Source organism: Camelus dromedarius, chromosome 15 (genome assembly GCF_036321535.1).
Source record: "Camelus dromedarius isolate mCamDro1 chromosome 15, mCamDro1.pat, whole genome shotgun sequence".
NCBI lineage: Eukaryota > Metazoa > Chordata > Mammalia > Artiodactyla > Camelidae > Camelus > Camelus dromedarius.
In genome coordinates, this window is record NC_087450.1 from 47,047,208 (window position 1) to 47,070,448 (window position 23,241).

At 49.2% G+C, this 23,241-nt stretch overlaps 1 protein-coding gene across 2 annotated transcripts in view; it reads left to right on the forward strand.

Annotated features, from left to right (window-relative positions):
- The first annotated feature begins 2,059 nt into the window (after positions 1-2,059).
- The window catches only part of ADCY3 (adenylate cyclase 3), a 75,870-nt gene continuing 54,688 nt past the window's right edge, over positions 2,060-23,241 (forward strand). For both annotated transcript variants that reach the window (XM_031466676.2, XM_010992950.3), the window contains exons 1-2: positions 2,060-2,974; positions 3,438-4,262. In XM_031466676.2, the coding sequence (XP_031322536.1) occupies positions 3,588-4,262 (675 nt within the window). In that variant the 5' untranslated portion in view covers positions 2,060-2,974; positions 3,438-3,587. The remainder of the gene's footprint in view (positions 2,975-3,437; positions 4,263-23,241) is intronic.

Here is a 23,241-nt window from a genome sequence, read left to right on the forward strand (position 1 = left end):
TGTGTGCATGTGTGTGTGCGTATATGTTTTAAAGATAGATTTACTGTATCTTTTCATTGCAAAAGCAATGCATGCCAGTTGTCCAGATTACAATGCAAAATGCATAGCTTAGAACCTGAGGGCACCTCCCTTCTGCCTTTTCACTTGAGTATGATTATTGCTAATTGCCCCTGCACCAGGATGTGTTCAGCGTCAATGAATGAGGTCTGTTGGTTCCCTCGGGGACAGCCAGCTGCACTTATAATGTACCATTTCTTCTTAAGGAAACCATCCATTCAACGGCTCCTCATCCAGTAGGTTGCACCTACTAGGTGCCAGGTACTGGAGAAGCAGTTGTGAGGGAGACAGATGAGACTTTTGTGGCCTGTCTCTGATGAGTTGCATTTTCCCTGATCTCCTCTTTTGCTCTGCAGTATTCACTCAGTTGCCTCTGGCTCCCAGGGAGCCCCAATGAGGGGCTGCAGCTGTCCTGCTGGGTTCCCTGCATCCACAGGGAAGGGCTGCATGCATAACCCAGAATGCAGAGCAGGAATAGGGCTGTGCTGTGGGTGCTGTCCTGCTGCTGAGCCTTTGCAGTAGCTCTGGCCAGCCAGATCCTCCCCTCTGGTCATGTTTCAGGTCACCTGTGCTCAGCTAAGGGTCTGTCTTGTTGGTCGATGTGGTGCCCTGGCAGAGATGGCAGGCATCCTGAGGGCAGGGGCGGGTGGGGTGGTATCTCTGGTCTTTCCTGATGCCTGGCCCAGCTGGGCATCCTGTGTGCTCTCAGCACAGATTTGCTAAGCAGGTGCCCACAGCCAAGAGAGGAGGGTTGTGAGGGGCAGGGAGTGGAGCAGTGAGGTCTGCAGTCAGGGCAGGAAGGGCAGGAGACTGGGGTTTTTACCAGGGGTGTCTCTGTGAGGAACCCTCTCCCTTCACAGGGTGCATGGGCAGGAGAGGCTGGGGCATGGGAGGTGGCAGGAGGCCCGGGAGGAAACCCACAGGACCCAGGAGCTGGGCATGGCCTTGCGGAGCAGGAATCCCCACAGAACTCCAAGGGTGGGCATGTGTGCCAGGAAAGGGTGAGAGACTCACAGAGGGCACCATGTGGGTGTCCCTTGTGGCCAAGCATTCCCAAACAGCATTTATCAGCTTTTTCCCCTTTAATTAACACATGTTCCTTCGTTAAGTAAAAAAAAAAATCATGCCTCCTTTAACATTGTGTAACAATTCAAAATAGATATTTGGATTTCAAACAAATTAAAATAATGGGGGAAAACGCTGCTCTATTCAAATTACCCTCTGCCTAAATCTGATGTTATTTCCTCACCTTTGGAAGCAAAGCCCTAACAAGTTCGGGCTGAGGTCGGCAGGTTTACAGAATTAGTATGAGGGACTGACAGAAACAGCTGTGATGGGATCAATTATCTGATGAATCTAGTCCCTGTGGGATGTGAGCTGACGCCTGAGGTTCTAGAAAGGTCACTCGTGGATAATCTCAGGAGCTCAAAGAGGCATCTTCATCCAGGGCTTGGATGGCTGAGTTTCTCTCTTCTCTGACTTACTTCTTCAGTTCACCCCAGGGAGGGCACCTTCTAATGCTGCTGGCTATCCTCAGCAACTGTTTCTCCCCATATACTTATTTTTTTTCAAAACAACCTATCTCCCTCCTCTCCTTTTATCTCAATTCCTACAGCGTGTGGTTGATCTTGGGAAGATGTTGTCAAATCCAAGGAAAGTAGTTTATACTATGGTGTAAGAGACTGACAACTTAACCACTGAAAGGAACATTTGAGTTTTTAACAGCTTGTGAATTCTAAAACGTCTCAAACAGGTGGAATGTGCACAAGAGATCTTTTTGAAGTAGGGTCTCTCCCAATTCCACGTGCCTACTGGGCCACACCTACCCGCTTCCTTCAAGAACCAGGCTCAGCTGCGGGCCCTTCTGCGGAAAGCTCAGGCCCCGTGCTCTGGCGTTTGGGCTGCCAGGGTGGGCGGAGACACAGCGCGGGCGCGCCCGGCGGGGCAGCCGTCCCCAAACCTCAGCCCCCGCCTCTCCAAGCCCGGAAGGAAGCCGCGGCAGAGGAGGGGGCGCTAGGGATGCCCCGAGGGCGCCTCACCTGCGGGAGGGCACGTCCCGGGCTTTTATCTTCCGAGACGGGGCCTGCGCGGGGAAGGCGCTGATTCGCCCATCCTTCCTACCACCGCCCACCCGAGCTTCCACGCAGCAGTAGCCGCCAGCTCGCCGCCCGGTGCCGGAGCGTGGGGCCGCTGGGGCCCCTCCAACTCTCGCCTCCGCGCTCCTACTGGCCCTTCTCCTCTTTCCCCTCGCCGAGCCGGGTCTGGAGCCTCACCCCCGCACCCCTCCAACTCCGGACGCGCTCGCCGAGAGGGCGGCGACTGCGGGGAGGGAGGGGCGCCGCCCGCCTCTCGGGGCCTGGAGCGCGCGTGGCCCCGGAGCCGCCAGCGCCGCGCGGGGACTCACTGTGCAGCGCGCCGCGCCCCGACTCGGCTGACTCCGCTCGGCGCGCGGGCGGGCCAGAGGATGCTGGCGGGCTTCCCCGGCCTCGGCCCGCGCTCCCGCCGGCGAGGGCCCCGGATGCGCCCCTAGCCGCGCCGCCGCCGCCGCGACCACTGCGGGACCAGAGGGAGGGGGCCGGCCGCGCACGCCGGCCCCGCGAGCCGCAGCCCTAGCGGCGGGCGCCCCCGAATTTTCCAGCCTTCGCCGCCGCCTCCTCCTTCCTCCTGCGGCTGGGCGCCTGTGGATGCTGAGGGGCAGCCCTGAGCCTCTGCCGGCCGGATTCCCTGGCTGACGGCGGGAGAGTCGCGCCCGGGCCGGGGGCCGGGGACTGTGGCACTGCCAGAGCGGCGGGGCTCGGCGGGAAGCAGCCCCCCAGGCGCGCTGAGACCTCCTGTCCCCCAAGCCGCACGCGTGACCCGGCCCCGAAGCCGGCGTAGGTACCGACCAGGACCACGCTACTCCCGAGTTCCCACACAGGTAAACGCAGGGGCAGGGCCGGCCTTCCGGAGGGCATACAGTGCCCGAGGTGGGGAGCCCGAGTCGCCACGGGCTGGATGGGAAAGGAAGTAAACATAGGAAGATTCAGAAACCCCCAGGATGGCTCTGGTTTCTTTCTAGCATGTTTTATCTTCACCTTTTAAAGCTTGGGCCTGGAGGAGATTTAGGTGAGGAAGTCAGGGAGTGAGAGAGACCAGGGGTGCGTCGGATGGAGAGGTGGCCAGGCCCGTCCACAAGCCAAAGACAGGAAACGGAGTGTTTGGGTGGACAGGACTAAGTGTGCGTGTGTCGGGCGGTGGCGTGAGCGTGGGGGTGGCGTGGGGAAAGGCCCTGGTTCTGGAGCCTCTTGCAGCAGGGATTCTTTTAGGAGGGCTAGGGTGGGTGGTGGGGGAAGCACAGGTAGGAAGGAAGAGGTGCTTCTACTTAGTCATATCCTTTTAAGTTCCAGATGATCAGCGCTACCTGTGCCCCAGAAACCGGCTCTGCGTTCCTGCCCGACGTGGCTGGCCCTTAGCCTTTCCCCGTTTCAGAGCCCCTCCTGTGTTCCCCATCCAGTTCTCCAGAGCCAGTAGAAGCAGACACGGCAGCCAGGATGCCAAGGACCCAGGGCTTCTCTGATCCCGAGTACTCCGCCGAGTACTCCGCCGAGTACTCCGTCAGTCTGCCCTCTGACGCTGACCGAGGGGTGGGCCGGACCCATGAAATCTCTGTCCGGAACTCGGGATCCTGCCTCTGCCTGCCCCGCTTCATGCGCCTGACCTTCGTGCCCGAGTCCTTGGAGAACCTGTACCAGACCTACTTCAAAAGGCAGCGCCATGAGACGCTGCTGGTGCTGGTGGTCTTCGCGGCCCTCTTCGACTGCTACGTGGTGGTCATGTGCGCGGTGGTCTTCTCCAGCGACAAGCTGGCTCCTCTGGCCATGGCCAGTGTTGGGCTGGTGTTGGACATCATCCTCTTCGTGCTCTGCAAAAAGGGGCTGCTCCCCAACAGGGTCACCCGGAAGGTGGTCCCCTACCTGCTGTGGCTGCTGATAACAGCCCAGATCTTCTCCTACCTGGGCCTGAACTTCTCCCGTGCCCACGCTGCCAGCGACACGGTGGGCTGGCAGGCCTTCTTTGTCTTCTCCTTCTTCATCACGTTGCCCCTCAGCCTCAGCCCCATCGTCATCATCTCTGTGGTCTCCTGTGTCGTGCACACCCTCGTCTTGGGGGTCACCGTGGCCCAGCAGCAGCAGGATGGGCTGAAGGGGATGCGGTTGCTGAGGGAGGTGAGTCCCACCTGCTGTCCCACCCAGTGGCTTCCCTTCCCAGCAGCTCTCAGTCGAGGTGGCACCTGTTTTGACAGTTGGGGTGGTGGTGTTTTCTTTGCCCTTGAATCAGAATGTGTGCTGGGGGGAGCTCTGGGGCTCTCAGCTACTTGTACAGGAAGGAGCACCTCTCCTTCAACCCTTGGCTTTACAGTACAGCTTGTCTGTGCTTGGCCCTAGGGATCAGAGGATGTCCAGACATTGGTCCTCAGGGCCACTCTGTCACTCGTGCCTAGCCTGAGTGGGTGGCAGGAAGGCCCTGCTGGACCTGGTCTCCAGCGAGGCAGCCTTGTCCTGGCTATTCCCTGTCCTTGACCTCTGCCAGGAAGACCTCTGGTGGGCAAGGAGGGCTCCCTTGGCTTCCGGTCTCTAGCCTGTCATCGACTAGCTTTGGCAAGGCACTGACTGCGTGGACTCATTGCCCCTCTGTTGAACGGGGATAGTGTCTACCTGCCTGAAGTGGTTGTTATCAAGATCAAAGGCTGTGGATGATGCGCACAAGGAGACATGAAGGACTGTAGGGAGGGAAGGTGTGTTTGTCATAGATGGCACTTTTGCCACTGGGAGCTCGGGGTGCCCGAGCAGTCAGGTGAGGTGGAGAGTGGTGATCTCCCCACCGAAGGCGTGGTGTGGGGGTGCAAATGGAGAGAGTGGTGCCGGCCACGATGAGGAGGGTCTGCTAGTTCTGGGGGATGTTTTCTGTTGGAGGGGGCGGAATTTTGGCCTCGGCTTAACTAATAGACAGTCTTGTGCTCCTGCCAGGTGCCAAGACCCAGGTAGGTGCTGAGGGGCTGCAGAGATGGGGAGATGTGATTCCTGGTCTTCTGAGCTTATTATTTGGTAACCTATCTTGGGGTGCTGGGGAGCTCCACAGGGCTTAGAGTCGCTGAATTCCACAGTTGCGCGTCCTGCCTGCTATCTCATTTTCTATACGAGCACAGAGATGAAGAGTGACCTCCCTAAGGCCACACAGCTAGTTATGAGAGTCATGTGGCTGGAGCATCCATTGCTTGATTCCATTCCACTGCTCTCCACTACATCACGGCCAAAGCCATCAGTCTCCTGGGATTGGGGGCTGGGTCTCTAGGGGCACAGTGGTGAGGCAAGAACCCAGTGGGGCTGTCCCATTGCCTCCCACTTGGTTAGAGGAAAAAAACAGGTTTTTCCTCTGTTGTAACTTTTTCCTGGTTCTTGGACCAAGATTCTTCCTGTTTTCCCGCTCTGAATCGTGCAGTGTGCCCTTTTGAGAAGCTTTGGGCCTTGATTCTGCAGGATCCCAGCCCTGGTGCACATGGATTCATGCGGTGCACCAGAAGGTCCCCTTTCCTCCCAGTGCGCTGTCCGTGAAAGGTGGCAGCCTGCCATTCCTCTCATGACTTCCGGGTTAGTCAACTTCAGGTTGTGCCTCTGCCCGCAGAGGGCCCTGCTGGAAGCTGTCGGAGCGAGAATGGCAAGAGGCATTTCTATTGGGAATCAGTGGAGAGTCCAGCCTGGTGGCAGATAGGTGGGCATGGCAGCCTCTGGGGCCTGGGCTCAAACTCTGAACCCTTACCTTTCGCTGAGCAGTCACTTTCCTCTCTGCCAGGGTCTCTGGACGATGTGAGTTTCCCATATGCTTCACTGTCTGTGAAGGGAGCAAATCAGAAATTCTCCCCATTGGAGCCCAGAGGCTGACCCCTTGATTGCTGGTGTCCTTTGGGCACTGCTAAGGAACAAAAGCTCAAAAAAATAGGAAACGGGGAAAAAAAAAGATAGGAAAATAAGTAAATCAAGAATAGCAGTATCAGCATCCCAGGAGATCATGATCTTGACATGGAAGCTGGGCCTTGGATGAAGCTTTGGGAATAGACGGGGAAGGGGAGGTGGCGCCCAAGGTCTGTTCCAGAGCCTGAGATAGAAAGCAGGAGGTCCTAGCTTTCAGTGGGCCATGTTCCAGAAGTTTCTGAGTCACTTGTTTTGGGGACTAATGTGACTTCTTAAAAGGTGCCTGGATTCCCAGGCCCACGCACCACAGTCTTAGGTCACAGTGGTCCCTGCGTTTGGCCTTTCAGAAGACAATGGAACCCTGAGCGTCCTGTGGCCCCTCATTGCTGTGGGGGGAGCACCTGGACACCTTCCAAGCCATGGAATGAAACTTGGTTACCTGCCTTTTACCTCCCGGGATAAGGTGCCATCAAGGATAGGAGAGAGCAGGGGCTGGAGGACAGGGATGTGAGAACCGGGTGGCCAGACCCCTCCTCCCCTGACCATCACAGTAGCATCAGGAACCTTCTCCAGCGCCCGACACCTCCCTGCTTTGCTATCTCCTGCCCATAGACTCCCTTTTCCTTTCTCCTCCTAGCACCTGTTGGCTCTAGCCAGGGCCTCCCTCCTGGGTCGGTGGGGGATGAGCCCAGTTTCACGGTTAGAAGCAGACACTGGATTTCCAGGGGGCTGGGAGTGCCTTAGTTGCTGCGGTCACTGGCAGCACTGAAGAAGCATTTCCAAAGCCTAGACTTCCTCCTCTGCACCCTCATCCCTCCAGACTGGTACTTGGCTCTGGAGGGGAAAGACAGAAAGACACAGGGGCCTCAGGGTAGCCTGAAGCGTCAGAGGTAAGCAGTGCAGCCTGCCTCAGCTCTTCTCACGGGGATTATGCGGGTCAGGGTTCCGACAGGAAGATCAAGTGGAGTCGGGGCCATGGGATGGGCTGTGGGAAGGTGGTGCTGTTGAGGCTTCATTTATTAGTGAATGAGTGACTATTACTGAGCAACAGGTACGGGCCTCGCGGCCTGTGGGGTCTGGGAGTAAAGGGGGTCAGACTGACGTCAGAGGCTGCAGTGGAGGAGGGCAGGGCTAGGGCTGGGGATCAGGGGAGCAAGCTGCCGCTGACAGGCTTTCCCCACATCCCTCTCCTTGTCTGGGTCCTGGCACAACTTGCCTTTTACTGCCCAAGGCTGCCCCATGAGGGGGTCGAGGGCAGGACCAGGCAGCTGCTGCTGGGTGGGGAGAAAATATAGTGGAGACAGGGCACGTTCCTGTGGCCAGTGGCTGCTCCCAAGACTCTGACATGCACCCTCATACACCTGTTAGCTTCTGATAGACTCAGGATGCTGTGCTAAGTCAGTGGCGAGGAGCCCCTGAGAAATGTTTTATAGCAGAAAGGCTATTTGGGAGCAGAACTCTCTCATGGAATTAATAGCTTCTTAAGACCTTTATTCACAAATTAGAACATGATAGAGCCATGGATGTGTGATTCCTTTCACACCTGCAAGTTACATAGCAACTCATTCGCCCAGTGAATGAACATTCGGCTCCAAAGGGCTGGGGGAGCTGTAGCGGGGAGGGTGTGAGGGAGCCAAGCCTTCAGATGCCCTGTCTAGGCTGAAGCTAAGGTTCTGTACAAGTCGTCTCAATTAATCCTGGGTGTTACTGGCTCCATTTTACAGATGAGGATACTGAGGCTTGGGGAGGATGAGAGGGAGAGGGGCTGGATAACTGGGGAGGGGTCACTGGTGAGGGAGAAGGTGGGACACACACTGGTGGGTGTGAGGGGCAGGGGACTTCCCAGAAAGCCTTTTTCTCTGGCATCTGGGCCTCCTCCTTGCTTCTCTGGCTGCCCCAAGATGTCTTTGCTCAGCCATGTTGAAGAACCGTGCCAAGAAGTGGGAGGCCCTAAAATATCATAGGAAGCACCCCTCTCTTTCCCCCTGGGAATTGGACGCAAGGAGCGGAGAAGCCTGTGACAGAGTGTTCCTGGTGGGAACATGGCCAGGAGTACATGAGAAATGAGGGGGTGAATGGGAACGGGAGCTGGGTGGGGAGGCAGGGAGGCAGCAGCCAGAGGCTCTGAGCAGCCTAGGCAGCCGAAGTGTGTGTGGGACACAGGTTGGGAGGGGACAGTGCCAACCCAGTTCTTGGCCTGTTGGCCCTGCACTCTGCCCCCACCCCAGGGTGGGACAGAAGGCTCATTCTCCATGAAGAGTGTGCAGATGGGCATCGTGTAGGAACCAGAATAATAAGGAAATGCATAGAAGGGGACTGGGAGGCCAGCTGCACATGGGGAAGAGTAGCCAATTATTAAACATATAAACAGCTTTGCAGAAAGTCGCCCCTCAATCCCTCCCCCGTCGCATCTCTCTGGGGCCTTTTCCAATCCTTATCTGTGTGTAAACAGAGCATTTCCAGTCTGTCATCATCATGCACATGCAATTTAGGTCCCACCTTTCACCCACGTTATTTCACTGACATTTTGCCACGCACAGCAGAGTCCTTGTGTTTATTATTTTAAATCAGCACTTGATCATCAGCTGGGGTTTTCTGGAGAGGAAGCTGGAGCCCAGGGCTGGGCCAGTGGGGCCAGGTTCAGACACCACTCTCCCTGCCAAGGTCTCTCCCTGCCCCCTCAGGCTACCTCAGGAGCTCCAAGGTACACTGTGTGTGTACACGTGTGCACATACACACACACCATGCACATGCACATACCCCTGGGCTTGGTCTGCCCAACAGCGCTGGTGAAATCTCCGTGAGACAGAATTGCTAGGACTCAAGGTTATTCTGCAGTTTTTTCATCAACCTACAGCAAGCCCCACGAGGGTGCTCCAACCCTGGATAAACATTCCACGCCTCCCCACCAGGCTGTCCCGGAAGTGACATATGCACTCTAGATGATCTCCTTCTGTGGGTGCAGTCCTGACCGACACTCAGATGTGTGTGCTCAGAGATAACCCCCAGGTGCAGCCCAGTGAGGAGGGACAAGGGGCCCACGTTTACTGAGCTCTTGCTTATGTTTCAATTCAGCATCTTCCACCAAGAGGTAGATAGTATTTTCATCTTACAGATGGGAGGACTGAAATGTGTGATGAGTGCAATGGCTCAGCTGGGGCCGTGGAACTAGTAGGTGATAGAGCAGAATTCAAATCTAGATCACTGGGCTTCCAGAGTTCATTCTCTTCTGCAATCTTAGAAGAACCCCTTAGATCTTCCCTGAGTCAGCTGAAATACAGTCCCAACAGGACTGGGTCTTTAGTTGCCCCACCCACAACTACCAGAAGGAGCAGTGTAGGGGACGAGGAGGCGTTTCTGGGGGCAGAGATATTGCTGCTGATCAAGTTGCATAGCTGTCTGGGGGGCTCATTGTTGCAGCCGGCAGTCCCTATACACCTGTGGCCGGAGGAGGCATCATTATATTACTGGACATTGTGGTAACTGATGTCCAGAGTGATGACCCCACATCAAGAAAATAAATTAAATTACATTTGGCATAAAGTGAGGTCTAGGACTGCATTCTGAAAGCAATTTAATCATAAATGAATAGTAACAGGTTTGGACAAATAAGGATTATATTTTGATTCTCTGAGAAGTTCACTAAGTTCACCATTTCCCAGTGGCCTCACTGCACACGTAGCCCTTCATTTACCGTGTGTTTCAGTTATCCATTGTTGTATAACATATAACCTCAAAAGTTAGCAGCTTAAAACAGTAATAGTTTATTATCTTGTGATTCTGTGGGTTTACTGTGCTCAGCCAGGTGTTGCCTTGCTTCACGTGGCACTGGCCGGGGTCACTCACGTGGCTGCCTGGACTGTTTCATTCAGTGCCACCATTCAGCTGACGGCTATGCTGGCAAGCTCTAAGAAGACCTTACTCGTGCATGTCTGGAGCCTCAGAACTTCTGCAGTGACCTCTCCAAGTGGTTAGCTTGGGCTTCCTCACAGTGTGGTGTTGTCCTGGAGAAAGTGGAAGCTACCAGAGGTTTTAAAGGGTAGACCCACCATTATTGGTCAAAGCAAGCCACAGGGCAACCTAGGTGCAAGATAAGGGGAAATTGATTCTACCCCTTGGTGTGCTGGTGATATGTCCATACAGGGACGGAGGGAATGGAGGGCAGCTGTCTAATAAGCCAGGGGAACTCGGGGGATGCTGGGGAGGAGAGATGAGGAGGGCCGTGAGTCTGGGCAGGGCACCACAGGATGCTTCAGAAGTTAGGAATGTGGTCCCCAGTAGGCTGTATAGTCTGTGGATGTGAAACCTGCAGGTGCGGAGGGCCGACTACGTTCACTGTACTATGCTGCTTTATATATGACATTGTTGTCTGGGGACCCCAGAGAGACAACTGTATATAACTCTTTGAAGGTATTGATTCTTTATGAGATCTAATACATCATTCTAAGATTTTTGGAAAGTCGGAACTACATTGCATACAAAAATGATGGCTCATAGTTCGTCTGCACAGTCTTTGCCTTGCCTTACATTCATGAGAAGAATTTGTTCTCTTAACTTCTCAAACACGCGAACCTCCTCTGTCCAGGGCACTGCAGGGGAGGCAGTCCTGCCTCCATTTGTGACCCCAGCACCAGTCCCGGCCCTTTCTTTCTATACATCAGCCAGATGGGCAGCCTGGCTCTGAAGTTTGTATGCCTTTCTCAGGAGGTGGGAGTTTGCTCTTGTGCATCCTTCGGCAGCACGTTGAATTTGTCTTTTTTAGCAGGTTGCCATTCGCCTCGAGGGCAGAGCGAGACCGATGGTAGAACTCCTCTGCCACCCCTTGCAGTACCTTGGTCCTGACTATCAGTCTGTAAATGTTTGTTGAGTAAATACATTCCTGCTCGGCTTTTATCTTTATTTCCTTCCTCATCAGCGCTCATTGAGAGTCTGATAAATTTTTGGCTAGATCCAAGCTAGGGAAATGTTCTGATGTTAATCTAAGTAATTAGAGAATGATTTTTTTTTAAAAGCAGGATTTATATAACTCTTCAAGTGTGCTAATCAGTACGCCTTTGCCATTTGTTAATAAAGTTTTTCTGGTCTAGGGAAAAAGCAGCAATAGAGGAGGGTTCTTAGGAGCCCAGAAAAATGAGTCATTGATATTATGTTGGCCTACTTCTGATCTCGTCCTTGGACAAAAATGATTTGCATAAGATCATGTTGAAGAATGGCCAAGCAGAGTTGGAGCACTCACCATCCCACCTTCATGCTTGTTTCTCCGTCAGACAAACTTCATTCCCTCCATCATTTACCAAGTATTGTTCTAGGTGGCATAAACAAAGAGTGAGTAAAACTCATCCCCTACCATCACGGAGCTCCCAGGTTGTGGTACAAGTCCTGTTAGTGAAAGAGAGCCTGCATAAAGAAACAGAGGAAGGCTTCCTAAGAGCTGACTGTTGAGTTGGGTTTTGAAGGATGAAAACAAGTTCGCCAGGTGGAGCAGTGGGAACAGAGCATTCCGGTGAGAGTTACAGGAGATACTCACTTGCTTTGGACTGGTGACAATCCTGTGTAACAAGAGGATGAGTGGGTGGCAGAAGCTAGAGAGACAAGGTATGGAGAAGCTAGGTAGCAGAAGAGCTAAGGAATTTGGGCTTTATTCCTCTAATGATGGGGCTGCACTGAAAGAATTTAAGCAGGGGACAGATAGGATCTGCTTTGCATTAAATAGAATCATTCTGGTGGACTTGAGTAAGGCTGAAACTGTTTAGGAGGCTATTGGAGTAGTCCAGGCATGATGCCATGAGGGCCACCCACCAAGATGGAAGCAGAGGATGGTGAAGATGGGTTCAGGTTCAGGTGCCTGTGGGATATCCAAGGGGAACTATCAGATTCTTCAGTGGATAATTATTCAACACCTGTGTACCAGGCCCTGTGCTTAAGATCTGGAGCTTAGAAGAGAGGTCTTGAGTTCTGGATTTGGGAATCATCAGCATTTAAGTGCCACCCAAAACCATGGGGAGGGTGAGGGGTTGCCCACGGAGAGTGTGTAGATTCAGAAAGGAAGAAGGCTTAGGACCCAACAATAGGGAACAGCTGGGGTGGGGTGGGGCGGTCCCCAGCATGGAACATCCGAGCTCCACCCAGCCTCTGCTTCCTGCTTGGGACATGTTTGTCCCAGGTAGCCTGTGATGGAGGGGGCTGGTGACCCATTTGGGAGCAGGAGGCAGCCCCTGTCTGATGGTGTTGGCACCATTGGTTCTTTTGTATTGGGGAAGCTTAAGGCAAGCCAAGGCGAGGTGGGACCAGGGTGTCCGGTGGGGTGGGGTGGGGTGCTGCTCACTGTAGCTGGTGAACAAGGGCTCGGATGGGAGTGTTAGTTTGTTACCTGGTGGGGGAAGGGTAGCTATAAAGCACCATGCGAATGCTAGTTAGTTATTTCTTTATTGCACTTAATCTTGGCAGACCATCTCTGATCTTTGATCTGTGAATGAATCATTTATTCATTATCAATTTTCTCGTTTCTTTTCTGTGTTACCAACTGGCTCTTTTTCCCTCATTGTGAAAGGATTATTTTAAAGCATGCTTTTAATTATAAAATGCCATCTAATATTGCAGAAACTTTGGAAATAAAAGTTTATTGTAATCCTATCACAACCAATTTTTGGTGTTCCTTTCTAGCCTTTCATATGGAAATTTTTACAAAGCTGTACACATATTACTCTGGCTTTTCTTAGCTTTATAGCACAGACTTTTTTCTATTTTAAATTAGTGTTCACAGTCATCATTTTTAATGGCTGCATAATACGATGCTGGCTAAATGTACTGTAATTAACTCAACTGTTCCTTTTCTGTAGGGCATTTGGTTACTCTTAATTTACTAATTTCATTTACTTATCATCTATATTTCATTTACTTATTCTTATTATTTATATATGATACTAGCAGGCCCATTGCCTCTCTCCTTTCCCCTCCTGGCCATTTTATGTCTGATGCTTCTTCCTCGGATCACATTTTCAGCTGTTTCTTTCAGCAAAATTCCTCTTCGTGGTTCCTAAGAAATTTGCTTTGATTAGTAATGAATCCTTTTCTTCCCTTTTCTGTTCCTCTCTTCGAGAGCACTTTCTTTGTTGTAAACAGAAAAGAAAATGACATGTTTCGGAAGAAATCCCACCCCACCCTTTACCCCCGTTCCGAACCCCAGCGTCAGCAGACTGGATGTGAATCCTCGCAAGGTTTCCGTGGTTGTGGGTTGCTGTTCCCATGTTGTTTCAGGACTGGTCCTCATGAAGCGTAACTTGGGGCCAGCGGAGCCAGAGCTGGCGGGGCGCAGAGCAGCTGCCTGTCCTGGGCCGGGCAGGCTCCTCCACTGCCCCCTTGGAAGCTGAGTTCTTCACCCAAGGGGACTGGGCCCTGAAGAATTGATCCCCATGAGCCACATTCTTTTTATTTTTTTACTTGAAGTGTAGTTGATTTACCATGTTGTGTTAGTTTCTGGTGTACAGCATTGATTCAGTTACACGTATATATATTACAAATTTTTTTTACTGAAGTATAGTCAGTTTGCAATGTTATATCAATTTCTAGTGTACAGCATAATGTTCAGTCATACATATACATATTTTCATATTCTTTTTCATTACAATTTCTATAAGGTATTGAACATAATTCCCTGCGCTTACTGTATAAACTTGTTGTTTATTTTATATATAGTATTTAGTATCTGCTAATCCCAAGCTCCTAATTTATCAGATCTCCCCCCACTTTCTCCTTTGGTAACTATAAATTTGTCTTCTATGTCTGTGTTTCTGTTTTGTGAGTAAGTTCACTTGTATCATTTTTAAGATTCCACATGTAAGTGATGTCATATATGTGTCTTTGACTTACTTCACTTAGTATGATCATCTCTAGATCCATCCTTGTTGCTGGAAATGGCATTATTTCATTCTTTTTTATGGCTGAATAGTATTCTATTATATAAAAATACCACATCTTCTTTATCCAGTCATCTGTCTATGGACACTTCCATGTCTTGGCTATTATATGTAGGGCTGCTATGAATATTGGGATGCACGTGTCTTTTCAAGTTAGAGTTTTCTCCAGATATATGCCCATGGGCCACATTCTTAAGAGACTGACCAATAAGCGCAAGGTTTGGTCACCGACCTGCTGGTGGTAGATGGACCTTAACTACCCTCCTAGGGAGGGGAATACTCTGTTGTTTGATGCACATTTACCACAAATTCCTAAGAAACCAAATCAGTAATTTCCTGGAGGGGAATCTGAGCAAAGGGCATTGCCTGGTGCTGAGGGTGGGTCACCATCCCAGGCTGGGGCTGGGAGTTGCCTCCACTGCCCCCAGGCTCATTTCCAAGTTCTGGGCAATGTGGTCAGCTGGACATAGCCTCCCCCGATTGCCAGAAAGGTGCCATGGTTTCTTACTCATCAGCAGTCTGTTTCCTAACCTCCTACACATAATTACAGTTGATCTTTCATTGTGCAGCATTAACCACTCTGAAGACCACATTAATACCCCTCCCCTACACTGTGTTGTAATTGTTAGTGATGTATTTCCCATCTCTAGGGACTGATCTGGGACATGGCCTTCTTATTTCAGTAAAGAGCCCAATGTAGGGCAGTTACTTTAGGGAGCATGTCCGGTCCCTTCCGTCGTGTCTTTGTCCCAGACCCGCTGACCTCTACACTGCAAGCTGGTGAAGGGGCCTTGGGAGCCTGACCTGTGGCGGGGCTTTCTGCTTCGGGAATCTGAAAACACTGGCTTTGTGGTCATCTGACTTGAATTACCTCCTGGCTCCCTGACATGCCAGCTGTAGGATCCCATGAACGTTATTTAATCTAAATCTAGTTTCCCCCTCTGTGAAAGGGACTAACACCTCCTTCCCCGGGTTAGGGCAGCAACCTTCCTGGGTTAGAAACACACTAACACAGGAGCATGGCCTTGTGGGGCAGGCCCTGATACGCAGCTGGCGCTGGAAATGCTTGCTGCTCTGACTGCCAGTGTGATTATTATTACTGCTGGCTTTGATGGAGAGGAAAAGCTGGGGGTCAACCCCAAGGGCGGGAAGAGCAGCGCCATGTTCTGGGTGTCTGGGGGACTCCTGCGTCATCAGACACTCATCTCCCGAATTGTTTGCTGGGCCACCATTTTTCTTGTTGCTGTCTTGTAAATGAGACATACTTCCTAGATGAAGTTCTCTGTGAGGACAAAGAATACTGTACTTTGGATGCAGGGTTGATGGTTTGCGTCCTGGCTGTCACCTTTCACTTAATATCTTTTTTCTTTATTTCTTGTTTTTGGAGGAATCAGGTAAGAGTGGATAACAGGTGGGAGACACAGTGAAGGAAGTCCCTGGAATGATTTGAACTGGAGGGGTGTCAGGTGTGTTTTTCATTAGGTCGAATACGTGAGCTGTGTGGAGCTTGTTCCCTTTAGTGTGAATAAAGGGGACGCAGGGCTGTGGGATGTCCCCACCATGCCTGGGTGGCCTCGCTTTGTTCATTTTCACTGGGGTGAGTGGCACACACTTCACACCACTCATCACTGGATGTAGGGGTAGAAAAGCCCATGAGGCTCACCCCCCGATTCACAGGCAGTGCTGGGACCCTTCGGTGGTGTCCCCAACACATCATCTGGGCTTTGCTTCCGTTTCTCTCGGGATGGGGGACTCAGTTTCCTTCAGAACAGCCTAAATGGTCCGAAGACTGTTGAAACTGGTTACAAAGAACATTTGCAGGGGTTTTTAAAGTACTCCTTATCTACATTATGTCATTTAGTCCTCATACCTCCTCTGCAAGGGCACATTCTTGTGTCTAGAGTTTCATAGATGAGAAAGTAGAGGAGGGACTGGAGGCGAGAAGGTGCCCGGGATCAGAGAGTGAAAATACAGAGCGGGCTGGTGTCGAGTCCAGGGCTTTCAGGCCCCAGTGCGGTGGAAGTCCTCGAATCTGATGAGACTGAGGCAGGTGGTTGGTCGATCGATGCAAAAAGTTAAATTATTGGGATAGTGGTCACACAGCTGTGTGTCAGAACACACAGAACTATGCACCCAAGAGGGTGAATTTTACTGTATGTGAAAAAGGAATAAAACCAAAAGCTAGACGGTGGTAAGCACGGGTGGTCACCGCATGACCCTGTATGTAAGAGCTGTGACGCCTTAGACACTGGGTGGGGGGCGGGGGATTGGAAGGGGCACAAAGGAACATTCTGGAGTGAGGGGAGCCTTCCATATCGTGGTGGTGGACGCAGCCACACAGCTGTATTGTCAACGCTCATCAAAATACGCCTTTTACATGGGTGCTTTTCATCATGTGCAAACTGTAGCGCAACAAAGTAGATCTTTAAAAGTCAGTAAGATCAAGGAGTCACACCAAAAACTGCACACAAATGTGTACATTTACAGGCATTTCAGATGCTTGTTTCATTCGGAGACACTTAGCTGCTCATCTTTTGTTGAAAGGAAAGATATTTCCTGTGCTGGGCGCCCTTGGTGGTGTTCCTTGTGGCCTTTTGTAACTAGGATGTGACCTCTGTAATTTACAGTTTCCTTAAAGTGGAGGGAGGATTAAAAGTCACTTGGAAATAATCTGGGTACAGAATCCTAGATTTTTGTGACTTTTCTATGTACATTTTTTTTCCTTTTGGCCAAATTTTTACTGTTGTCTTGCCCACTGCTAATTGAACAGCAGCTTCTTTTAGCTACTCACTTTTATTCAATTTTTCAAAAATTTCTAAAATGTTCACTTTACTTTTTTCAGAAATAACTTCCTTTCACATTCATATTTTATCTGTTTTAGGTTCTTATTTAAGTTCTGTAAATATAATACCAAGAAACAGCTGACATCTGCAGGTTTGGGACTAAACACAACTGACTTGGGAAACACTCCAAAAGTCGGAGCACAAGTACAGGAAAGTTCTAGAAAGGATCCTGCCAGCTGTGCGTGGAAGGTCAGCAGGTTTTACAGGGGGTGGATGGTCTTGACTCATCTGGAACATGGGTTTGGAGAGCGTCAGTGCTGGCCTGTGCTCCTGGCCGTTCTGTTTGAGCCCCATCCTGCCATCTCTTGGCATCCGTTCCTGGTTCTAGTTTATCTAGAGGAAGTAACACCCGTCTGCCTCTTGTCCTCTACCCAGCAGCCCTTCTAGTATTTGAATTCAGCCGTCTTGCTCTCCCTCAGTCTCCTCTTCAGCCTAACCCATTGCACTTTTCCAAGAAGTCCTCAGGTGACATGGTTTCTGGACCTCACATCATCCTAGCGCTTTCTTTGGCTGCAAACTGAAACGTGGTGCTCAGGGTGCCTTCTCCCGTTTGACACTCATTTTCCTCTGCCCGCTCTGCCTTGTTGCAGGACACAAATGCTAGAGGAATAAATTCTACAGCTGTAATTTAAGATTTGGTGGGGAGGGTGGTCTCCACTCCTGGAAAATCTGGACATCAGGTCTTAATAAAAGAATTATAGTCTACATAAAAATTGAAGCTAATATAGAGAAACCCACTGCTGCTTAGGTGGCAGGACAGCTCTCCAAAGACTGACGGAATGTTCCCCGGCCTGGCAAGATGTGCAGCTTAAGGGAGTGGGGAGAGGGAGACAGAGGGGCCGTTCCAGGGACCATTCCACTGGAACTGCTGCTCAGGGCTGCCTGCTGACCATAACCATGTCCCTCTGCGGCCTGCGCACCCCTTATGCCGTCTCCCTTCCCCACTGCTTCTCTGCTCCTGTCCCCCTGCCAGAGCAGTAAAGATCAGCACGATTATTAAGGTAACCAGAGTCTGACCCATCCTCCTCTTTGTCTGCCCTCTTCTTTTCCTACCAGGATGGTAGGTGGTGTTGATTACTTCTGATGGGTAATTGCATGTGCCTCGTGATGGACATCTGTTGTCCTTCTGTCTCCTAATTCATCTTTTCACTCAGCCAAACATGATGGCTCGGGCTGGATGTGCTGGTACAAGTTGCTGGGCGTACAGAGACAGTAACCTCGGGTCCTGCCGGTAAGGGGGGCCCGGCTGGGTTTATGTACTTTCTTAAGGAAAAAACAGGAAGAAAGAATTGTTGTCTGGATATGGGCCTGGCACAGAGCAGTCCCTCCATAAATAATGATTGAATGTTGATGCATAAATGACTAAGTTGAATCACATGAAATTGCTAATATCCAGCTGCTTCCAACATGTCGACAATAGCGATTTCATTTCATATGGTTCTGTCTAATATACAAATAACAGATGTGCTCATTATGGAAAGCCTGGAAAATATTAAATAGTATGGAAAAATATTACGCATAATATTATTCCTCAAGGATACCTACTGTTAACATTGGGCCCCTTTTACAGCTAGATAGATGAGACGATTGATTTTTCTCCTGTATCATGAGTGTATTTGTTGTTAGAAATGATGCAACTGAGGCAGAAGTATAAAGCATAGACGTTAAAGGCCCCCTTCCCTCTGCTGCTCCCCCCACCATGGGCAGCCATTGCCAAGTGTATGGTGTGTATACTTCCAGAGAGCTTTCTATCAATTTGCATTTTTATGTGATATATAAACATTTAGGCTTGAGAGATTATTTATGTAAGTTTATGCTAATTAGGGAAGTAAACCTCTTAGCTCTGATGTCCACACATTCCTCTCTGATAGCCAGTGTCCCCCTCAGGGTGGTGAAGTTTCCCTGTGGTCCTCAGTCCCTCCCTCTTTCAGCCAGGAGTTCCCACTTGGGGGTCCAGGTGGGTGCCTCTCACATGCACCTGCGGCCGCCCCTCTAGCTGGGGAGGAGCCGTTGTCTCCAGGTACCTGCCGAGGGCTGACATCCTTTTTGCTTCTGGTTTTTGCCTGTTTCATCATCATCTTGTCGGTGAACAGAAGTTGAGTTCAAACTCCGCACCTCTGAGGGTGCGGGGGTCTTTGGAAACCGTTCAATCTCACTGAACTTGGTCTCCTCCTTGGTAAGTGAGGAGAACAGAGGGTGTGAACCCCGTGAGTAAGAGCCAGATGCAGGGCCAGGTGCTGGGGCTCCACGGCTGGGTCTGCTGCTCCCAGCTCTGTGGTCTTGGCCAAGTTGCTTAGTCTTCTCTGTGCCTTCTTTACTGAATCTCTGTTGAGCTAATAAAGCTCAGAGAATAGTGCGCGCTGCATGAGTTTGCCGTGATGGTGATGAGGACGTGGCTGTTCCTACAGGGCTGTGGTGAGGGGTGTCTGAGAGGGTGAGTGGAAGCACTTTGTAAACCGCAGAGCCCCATTCAGATGCAAGTGTTGCTATGATTATATGCATATCTGTAACTATGTCAAACCCAAAGCTGGATCCCTGTTGGGAGGTACATTTTGCTTGAGTGGTATGTACAAATCAGGATGAGCTTGTTCCTGCTGCTTGCTGTCCCCTACTGCTCACACAGCTTCTGCCAGGAGGGGCGGTCCTGGGGCTATGACTGAGCGTTTCCAGGGAGGGTGCTGAGGCCCAGCAGGGAAGTGACTTGCCTGAGGTCCCTGCGGTCCCACAGGGAGACAGTCTCAGGGCCTCTGTCTGTAGCCTTGGTCTCCTGGCCCCCAGAGTAGTACTCTCCCAACCCTTCGAAGAGGAAACACTGCTCTACTCTGTCCCCAGTGCCCAGGTGGTGGGGCAGGGACCTGCGACAGGTACAGGAAACAGAAAGGAGATGCAGGGTCTGCTCATGAGTATCCTGTGTGGCTCTGCTTCGGGAACTCAGGTGGAGACGGGAACTTCAGACGGGTGTGGGTGGGATGGGGCACTGGGCGCTGGAGGCAGGTGACACTGGGACGTCAGATGACAAGAGTGAGTGAAGAGCCAGTGGGGTGTCAGGAGGCCTTTGGTCAGGTAGGAGGCTGTTGGGCGTGTGGTTGGGTGGGGAGAATGGCAGGAACAGGAGGTAGAGATGGAAGGAGGGCAGGCCGCCTGGTATGGATGTGTTTGGAGGGACACTCTGGAGTTCTGGCCCGATGAAAGAGGTTCCAGTGTAAAACTGGGACGGCCTCAGGCTCAGGTCTTCTGGTGAGCTGCTCTTGGTTGCATGATTGATTTTGCTTTTGTTCTTCTATTTGTGGGAATTCTGTTTGTTTCCCTGTGGCCTCTCAGTCCTTAGCAGGCCAGGGTTCTCTCCTGAGAGACCTGGATCCAGAGCTGTGTGGTCTCCTGGAACATGATTGCCTTCTCTTGCTCCCCTGGCTTTATAAGAAGGAAGTCGGAAGCTGGGATTTTTTTTTTCCCTAACTCTTGAGAGGCTACATTGAGAGACTGGTCTGAGAGTGAAGATCCTTGGAGGATATTTCCTCTGGCTCAGTATAATTGACTTAATTTGCTGTGTGTCTCATTTTTCCCTTTGGAAAAAGGAGAGATGCTGCCTGACTCACTCCTTCCTAAAATACTGTGTGCTCAACTTCTCCCTCCGGAAAGTTTCACATAGGCGCCTTTTGACATAACATCATTCTTACTTCCATCACAGAGGTGGCAGAGTCCAATACCTTTCTTTTCTCTGGGTCTGAGAGTGGGACTCATCCCAGATTGGCCGAAAGGATGTCCTCAAGCTCTCAAGGGGCCGCTATAACACACAAGACCTGTGAGAGTACAGAGAAGAGGCATCCTTCTGCCCTGGTTGGGAAAGGTCTCATGGAGGAGGCAGTACTGAGCTGGGCCAAGAAGGAAAAATTAGATTTTGAGCCCTGGATTGGTAGGGGGAAGATTGCTGGTGGGCAGTGGTCTGGGGATGAATGTATACACACACACACATACACAGAGAACTTTTGACTGCAGAACTGGGTGTGTGAGATAGTAAAAGAAAAGCTTGGAAGGTAATTTGGGTTCTGAAATGGACAACCTAGAAAGCTATTTGAGATTGCTTTGACCACATTCTCTAGGCAGTGGAGAGCAGTGGAGTCCCAGAAGAAGACAGAGTTTTTGAGGTAATAATGGTGAAAATTTTTCCAAATTTAATGAAAACTATAACCTATAGTTCAGGAAGCTGAGTATAACTCAAGTAAATATACAGTGTAAAAATAAAGAGAATCACACCAAGGCACATCATAATCAAGGTGCTTAATACTAGGAATTAAGCAGAAACTTATAAAAAACAGAAAGAAAGAAAAAAGACACATTACATAGAGGAGCAAAGATAAGAATGATAGCAGATGTCTGCTCAGAAATTATTCAAGACAGAAGAGTATAGAACTGGAAAATAGGTCAATCTAGAATTGTGTACCCAATAAAAATATCCTTCAAAAAATGAAGGTGAAATAAAGACTTTTGTAGACAAACAAAAGGTGAAAGAGTTTATCACAAGCAGACCTGCACTACAAAAACTATTAAAGTTTTTCAGGCAGAAGAAAAATTATACTGGATAGAAATTTGGGCTGCACAAAAGAATGAAGAGGCCTCTAAGTGGTAAATATGTGAGAAAATACAGAAGTTATTTTTCTCATTTTTGATCTGTTTAAACAGCTGTCTAAAGCAAAAATACAAACAATGTACTGTAGAGTTTATAACATACAAAAGTACGACATGACAACAACAGCACAAAGGACAAGAGGGGAAAAATGAAAAGATACTGTTACAATTTTCTTATACTGTATGTAAAGTAATAACATTTAAGGAGACTGAGTTAAGATGCATACAGACATACCTCGCTTTGTTGTGCTTTTATTGTGTGATTTACAAATTGAAGGTTTGTGGCAGTCTTGCATTGAGCAAGTCTATTGGCACCATTTTTCTGACAGCATTTGCTCACTTTGTGTCTCTGTGTCACATTTTAATAACTTTTGCAATATTTCAAAGCACCAGCGAAAAGATTATGTTTGCTGAAGGCTCAGATGATTGTTAGCATTTTTTAGGAATTAAACATACGTACCTTAATTTAAAAATATTTTTTTAGACATCCTGTTGCACTTAATGGACTACAATATAGTGTGAATGTAAGTTTTATATGCACCAGGAAACAAAAAATTTTGTGTGACTTGCTTTATTTCAATATTCGTTTTTATTGCATTGGTCTGGAACCAAAGCCATAACATCTCTGAGATATGCCTGTATTGTACATCTCAGAGCAACTATTAAAATAGTGGTAACAAAGAGGTATGGCACATAAGTCTATAATGGAGATAAAGTAGAATGATAAAATCAAAATATGGCAGAAAAAGAGGGAAATAGTAACAAGGAACAAATGAGACCAACAGAAGACAAAAATAGTTTTAGACCCAACCATATTAATAATAATATTAAATGTACATGATATAATGTCCCTATTTAATAGGCAGATATTATCAGATGGATAACAAAGCAAGGACCAACTATAAGCTGTCATAGAGACACCCATTTTTAATATAAAGACACAAATAGATTTAAAGGATGGAAAAAGATATTTCCTCTGCACACTTGCATGTTCCATGTAACATGTAAACACTAATCAAAAGAAAGCTGGGGTGGCTGGCTATGTTAGTATCAGGCAGTGTAGACTTTGGAATAAGAAATGTTACCAGGAATAAGGAAAGACATTTCATAATGATAAAGGAGTCAATTCATCAAAAAGACATAATCTAAACATGTATGCACCTAATAATAAAGCTTTAGAATACACAAAGCAAAAAAAAATGATAGAACTAAAATGGAGAATAGACAAATCCATAATTATGTTTGAAGATTGCAACACGCCTCTCTCAGTTATGGCTGAAACAAATAGACAAATTAGAAATATATAGAACACTTGAACATTTCTAATGTCCAGCTAGACCAAAGTGATATTTAGAGAACCCTCTACTTAACAACTACAGAATATTCTTTTCAAGTGCACTAAAATTTTCATGAAGACACACAGTCTGCTGGGCTGTAATACAAGATTCATTACATTAAAAATTAAAATCATACAAAGTATGATATTCTCTGACAAAAATGGTGGATTGAAATAGCAATAACAGAAATGTATCTTGAAAATCCCAAAATATATTTGGAAAATTAAACAACACATATGTAAATAAACCATGGGTAAAGACAGAAATCACAAGTGACATTAGAAAATGTGTTGAATTAAATGAAAGTGAAAACACAGCATACCAACTTTGTGGAGTGCAGGCAAAGCAGTACTAAGAGGAAAACTTACAGCATTAAATGCTTATGTTAGTAAAGAAGAAAGGTCTAAAATGATCTATGCTTCCACCTCAAGTAAAGTAGAAAACAGTGTTATCTCTGACCTTGTGTTTTATAATTGGAGTATGCTGGGATAATGGAACATGTGGGTGTGCAGAG